Below are 6979 nucleotides of genomic sequence, written 5' to 3' on the forward strand. Positions count from 1 at the left end.
TTCCTTTCACAACTATTTCTCTCGGGAGTTTATCTTTTGGCATCGTCGTGCGTTAAAAAAAAAAACGTTTTTTCTCGCGAAGCCGTGCAGCTCAGAACACAGGTGAGGTGCGTTTTTTCATTTCTGTTCAGAAATTTCATTGGTCTAATGTTATGGGGTTCAATTTTTTTGGCTTGAAGTTTGTGAAACCGGGAAAAACCCAGGAAAAAAATCATAAATAGGCCGCTTCGTTGTTTAAGCCCCGGGGTTCAAAACGTAGGAAAAAAGTAGCGGCTTATAGTCCGAAAAATACTGTATTTTCCCGGACTCTCGCGGAGAGCACCATAGACCAAAAAACGTATAGGGAATTTTTTTATGGAGTTTTATGCTAATAGAATGAAATGTATTAATAAAAATATAATTATTAAATATGAAATGAAGTAAAATGTTAATACAGTACAGTACTGTATATTTCTAAAATATATGGAACATAACCACTGCGATAAATGGGGGATTACTGATTTAAAAAAACAAATAAAATTAAAATTTTCAAACGAAAAAGAAGAATTGAAAATTACACACATTTCCACAGCCATAACAGCACAAAAGATCATCACAAATATTAGGCTAAAACACTAAATTGCTCTAAATCCACATCCGTATACACTGGAGATTCGTCTCGTCTGTGCAAATGAAACCACACACTCAGAACGAGAAAGGAAATAAACAAAAGAATAAAAAATGAAACCCTAACTCAAGCCATTAAGGAAAATACTACTTTAAATAGACTCTTTTTTGTTGTTTTATATATATATATATATATATATATATATATATATATATATATATATATATATATATATATATATTTATCTGACATAGTATTTGTATTAAATAAATACTTTGTTATACATATAGATGTATATAGAGATATACTTCTGTAAACTATATACATCAAATGCGAAAAATAAACAGTTTCAAAACTGGAAAGGGGAGGAGAATGACGACAGGGTGTGTTAATACACACACACCTACTTACTCAAACACATACACACACACACACACACACACACACACAACAACAACCATGCTCAGAAAGAAGGTAAGCCCTTTTTGTTTGCCTTCCCATGATTCCAAGCACCTTATTATTATTTATTAAAATTCTAACTGACTTCCTGTTCAGTATTGGAATGTGCTTAACTTCCTTATTTCCGCTATATTTTTGGAAAAAGTAAGAACGAAAAAAAAGACACACTTGGCCCACTGCCCCCAGCCCAGAGAGAAAGAGATGGAACGACCCGGAGATGTTCAAATTTCCCGTTTCGCCCGTCCCCGGCCCACCCGTCAGTCCGTCAGTCAGTCAGTCCCACGACAATCTCATGCTGCGATGCATTACGTTCCTCACGTCGACAGTTTATGTTTAAAAGAAAAAAAAAGTCAGGTGCCATGTCATCAGCAGCACCAAAAATCCAGATGATGGTGATGTTGATAGCTCTTAGATGAGGAAGTCTATATATTTTTAAACGGTGTGTCTCTGCTTGACAGTCGGATTTTGATCTAGAGGGGTGGACACGTGGACAGTGGACACGTGGACTGTGTAGGGAAGATTATTATCTCAATTTAAGACTAGCTTAAAGACTACACCCGATACTGGAACTAGAGTAGCTGCGATCCCTCTTAGAGAGCAGAGGAGCGAAAAGTCGATCGATGATGCCGGTATGTTGTTGTTGTATGTGCTTTGTTAAAAAAAATTCCTGCTGTGTGATCTTTGGTAGAAGCCGACCTTTTGGCGCTGATCTCGCAGAAGAAGAAAAAACGTCGCTCTCGGATCTGCGGCAAAGGGGTTCGGCTTACACCCAGAGGCTGCTTTTAAGTGCAAAATTCCATGCTGTGATAGGTCAGCTGACCGGTCAGGTGACCTAGCCCTGTGTCTGGAACATCCTGATCTGATTGGTGGATGATGGATGATGGGAAGTGGAGCAGGGTTAGCGTAGGCAGTGGGCGTGGTTATGAGAAACATCTGTATTACAAGAATGCACTTGGTCGGAGAGGGGAGGACGGATGCGAGGGAGGGAGGATCTGATTGGATGGTGAAGGTATAAGAAGGTGTGGACACGTGAGACTGCATTGAATTCATCTTTCTCGAGAGGGTTTGGTCTGGTTTGTATACAAGTCATGGCAGAGCAAGAGCATGGGTGAGCCCTCCTGTTCTGAAACATTAAGCGGGTTGTGTAGCGGTTCACGTTGTCACGCTGAGTGAGTGTTGAAGGTGTTGGAGATGAAGGTTCAGGTAGGAGCAGGCATGCTCTTATAGACTTAAAGTTTTCTCCTGAGTGGTGGCAAGGTGGCGCAGGCTGGCGTGGCTGGAGTAGCCCTCATCACTGCAGCTGCTTCTCAGGCTGCCTCGCTCGTCCGAGTCGCTCACGCTGCTGGTGCTCCACTCCAGATCACCCAGCAGGTAGTCCGTTCCCTCAACGTCTACGTCCACATCCAGCTCTTCTGTAACGCAAACACACACCATTCAGAGATGGATTGTGTACATTTACATTTGTGGCATTTAGCAGACGCCCTTGTCCAGAGCAACGTACAAAAGTGCTTTGAGTCTCTAGTAATTAATATATATATATATATATATATATATATATATAAAATAATAAACACATATAGAACACTGTGTGCAGCCTGATGTGTGTGTGTGTGTGTGTGTGTGTGTGTGTGTGTGTGTGTGTGTGTGTGTATATTTTTATGTTTGAATACAGCACAGTGTGTGTGTACTTGTGATGTGTGTGTGTGCATTAATGTATGCACATAGGACAATGTAGTGTGGTAAAATTGAGTGTGTGCATAGTGTGTAATTTGTGACGTGTGCAGTATGATGAGAGTGTGTACTAATGTGTGCGTGTGTGTGCAGTGTGTAATTTGTTACTGTGTGTATGGAGTCAGTTTGTGTGTGTAGAGTGTGTGTGTGTGTGTGTGTGTGTGTGTGTGTGTGTGTGTATGTTGAGTGATGGTGTAATGTGATTTGTGCATGTATAGTGTAAAATTATGTAGTAGTGTGTATGTGTAGTGTGTGTGTGTGTGTGTGTGTGTGTGTGTTTAGGCACCTTGGTCAGGGTCAGAGTCAGATTTGTCCGATGAGAAGGTGGACCCCAAACTGTCCATGCGTGTGCGCTCCACCCCCAGCTGTTCCAGCCGTCTGTGCAGGTGTCTCTGCTCCCGCTGCAGTTGGTCTAGCGTGTGCTGTGCCTTCCTCTCGCTATCCTCCAACCTCTACACACACACACACACACACACACACACACACACACACACACACACACACACACACACACACACACACACACAATTTTTTCCTTCAATCGCAGCTTTGCAGGCTTATATTAACACACCCATCCTAATAACCGTCATCGTCTCCATGGTAACAGCCCATGCACGATTGACGCTCCAAGTTTTCCAAAATCAGTTAAATATTAAAAAACAATTACAAGTAATTGGTCTGGGTCGATCATGTTCTAAAAGCTGACTGGGTAAGATGTGGAGTGAGAAATATCTGGTTTGCTCGACTCCATCGTTACTCCGGAGTTCAGGTTCTGCTGAAGCTCCAGAGACACAGGAGACGTGGGACTAAGGGGCGGAGGTGCTCCGAGGCATAAACATAATGAACATGTACAATGCAGCGAAATGCAAACAAAACAAAAAACTCATCAGTTAGTACAGATTACTGTGAAATCTGTCAAAAAGAGTTTGCGTTATATGACCAAAAGTATTGGGACACGTGACTTACCCCACCAAGATGTGGTTCTTCCTCAAATAATTGTGTAGGACTTCTTTAGATGTGGTAGAATGAAATTTCCCCTTCACGTGAACTAGGAGAGCCAAACCTGTTTCAGCATGACAGTGCCTCTGTGCACAAAGCCAGCTTTATGAAGATCTGCTTTACACAGGTTACATTGGAAGATCTCCTGCTGTAGAGCTATTGAACATTACATGTGAATGCTGACTGCATCCCAGAGCCTCCTTACCTCACCTACATTAGTACCTGACTTTACAGAAACCTTTACATCTGAATGAGCAGAAATCTCCATAAAAATCTAGTAGAACATCTTCCCAGAGGAGTGGAGCTTATTATAACAGCGAAAGGGGACCACATTTGGAAAAAGATGTTCAAAAAGCACATATGATCAGGTGTCCACAAACTTTTGTCCACATGGTGTATGACTTCTGTACATTCCCAGGTCTCTTCTCACATCTCTTCACTCTGATGACTCCAGAGAGGAATTTTAGAATGAGCGAGTTAGAGTAGAAGCTTTTGCCAAAGGTCACGATGAGGAGCATGTCCTTCTAATGAATGCTCGACTAGGGGGACGTTCAATATAGTTGTTTCTTGGTTGTTTAGAAAATATTTGTGGTTACTGTGACACACACACACACACACACACACACACACACACACACACACACACACACAAACAGCCTCTCTTTCTCTCTCTCTCTCACACACACACCTTAATGTGATCCTTGGCCTTCATTAGTAGGCTGAGGGTGGTGTGCCGGTTGGAGTCTGGTCCCAGAGGCACCAGGGACTTCAGGCGTTCCAAACATAACCGTAAATGTGCCCGCCTGGGAGAGAAGAGAAAGAGAGAGGGAGAGACGGCAAGAAAGAGAGAGAGAGAGACAGAGAGATAATCATATTTCAAGTACACACTCATGAGAAACACCTGTTCCGGGTTGTGTAAAACATGACCACTGTAATGGGGGGTGGGGGGTTGAGATCTGTTAGACATGCTAATTCTCGTTCCATCATTCTCAGAAATACATGTTCTGTCTCCAGAAGAAAGGTTTGAGACCTGATGCATCATATATATATATAAATGTGTGTGTGTGTGTGTGTGTTAAAGAAAGATGACCTCAGCATCTGGGACTGCTGAAATTAAAATAATGTAGCTTCAGTGAACAGTGCTGTGTGAGTGGGTGTGGTCTCTGTATGTCAGTCTCGGTGAAGTGGGTGTGGTCTCTGTATGTCAGTTTTAGTGAAGTGGGCGTGGTCTCTGTATGGCAGTCTCAGCGAAGTGGGCGTGGTCTCTGTATGGCAGTCTCAGTGAAGTGGGCGTGGTCTCTGTATGTCCTCAGGTAAAGACTGTTTAAACCACGTTTGCTTCTCGACACACTGCTCTCGCAGTACTTATAAGGGGATTAAACACGACAATCACAGCATTCGCACGTGCTTCTGAGGGTGTGGCTTGTGTCCACGCCACGTGACCTCTTATGCAACCACAAGGCACTCACTAACTATAACTGCACACACACAGATACGTACAGTACATACATACTTGGTGTTTTGGCAACAGGTTATTTAGTTCATCCACTTTAAACACTGTACTTTCCACAAACTGGTATAAACCTTTAATAACCTGTCATGTGACCCTCATCGACCAATACTCATCTATCCCAAACCTAGACACAGATGGATTTATAGATGGAGAGATAGGCATCAACAGGTTGCTACAGAACAGCAGCACAGGTTAAAGTTCACGTGTTAAAGCTAAAATCGGTCGTTCTGATACATATTCGTTTCTATAGCAACCGCTTGTTCACTAACGTGGAAACGTTGAAGCGGTGGCGTTTGTGGAAGGAGTCTCCAGTGTCATTAAGCTATTAGGAGAAAGGAGTTTTTTACTCCATCGTACACATGACAAGCTGTCTCGGAGAACAAAAAAAAGAGGGAAGGACTGTTTATAGCTGCTATGACGTAAGGAAGACTTTACAGTGTACCAATAAACGGATAAAAATCAATCCATGGTGTTTATTTATTTTTTATTAAATGAGATTAAATCTCAGCGAGTTCTCTTTCCTCTGTTGTTTTCGTAATGTTTAATCTGGGTTCTTAGTGAAGGACACGAATCAGGACTTCGATCCAATCGGTGTAAAACAAACATGATGTCTAAGTTTTACACCAAACTAATTTTTGTTTTATCTTCATTTTGCAGATCACTCATGCAATCGTGGAATAAAAACGTCAGATCTTCACCAATCACTCATTCTTCCTAACAGAATACAAACACACCAACCCTGGCGTGTGGAGCCTCATCCACATTATTTTCCTTTCTATTTATTTTTGGCAGTCTCCATCCCCTGATTACGGGAAGTCACATGTTTATTGTGCAAAGTTTGGTTTCGGTTCATCCAACAAGCGACAAGATGTTAGTGTGTGATCTAAAGGGCATCCAACAACAACAACATTGGAATCCACTGGTGGTTGACTGGACATGATTTGAAAGGTTCACCTGTCTCTATAAGGTCTAACATCTAATAGTGTCTCTGAGAAGGTCAGAGAAGCTGAGGGATTTTCAGAGACAGGAAAATGAGCTTGGCGAGTGGATAAGGAAAGCATGTGACCGAGAACCCGATCGTCACTCGGATCCAGCTCTGGTGTGGAGAACCTGCAGAAGGTCAACCATCTTTGTGAAACTTCACTGATCTGAGCTTTATTGCAGACAGGAACATCTCCTATTCGGTGCAGGACGCATGAAAAACACCATGAGCACACATTCACTAATGAAACTCTTATGGTTAGCACATCAACCCAGATTAACTCCAAACGCCATTCACGTTGTTGCGTGATATTTTTTTTATCCCTTTAGAGCTACATCTTATTTTCTTCTGTTGCTTTACTTCTGACTTGCACTGGAGACTCCTTCTGTAAATAAACGCCAAATAAACGTCTATGAACTCCAGCATTTCAACATCCTGTTTGTTAAAAAATAATGCAGCTTTTGAATTTGTTGATTAGGTGTCACTGGTGTAGAGCGTTGCCATAACAACGATCACACCCTTTTTTTTATTGTCACATTTCACCAGCCGGTTCGGTTACAACGGTGGACGTCGGCTTTTCAGAACTACAGATGTAGACTTAAATGGTTAGTTCTCTTGTAAATGGGTCGTTGCTATGGAAACCACGCGAGCCGATTACAGTCAATGATGTAAACCTAGTGCTTGCTGT

At 42.1% G+C, this 6979-nt stretch overlaps 1 protein-coding gene across 1 annotated transcript in view; it reads right to left on the minus strand.

The window, feature by feature from the left end:
* Nucleotides 1-821: 821 nt before the first annotated feature.
* The window catches only part of mxd1 (MAX dimerization protein 1), a 28631-nt gene continuing 22473 nt past the window's right edge, over nt 822-6979 (minus strand). The window contains exons 4-6 of the mRNA XM_046841764.1: nt 4485-4599; nt 3084-3249; nt 822-2478 (exon numbers count right to left, since the gene is read on the minus strand). Of these exons, the coding sequence (XP_046697720.1) occupies nt 2288-2478; nt 3084-3249; nt 4485-4599 (472 nt within the window). The 3' untranslated portion in view covers nt 822-2287. The remainder of the gene's footprint in view (nt 2479-3083; nt 3250-4484; nt 4600-6979) is intronic.

The sequence above is a fragment of the Silurus meridionalis genome, chromosome 27 (genome assembly GCF_014805685.1).
Source record: "Silurus meridionalis isolate SWU-2019-XX chromosome 27, ASM1480568v1, whole genome shotgun sequence".
Classification (NCBI taxonomy): Eukaryota; Metazoa; Chordata; class Actinopteri; order Siluriformes; family Siluridae; genus Silurus; species Silurus meridionalis.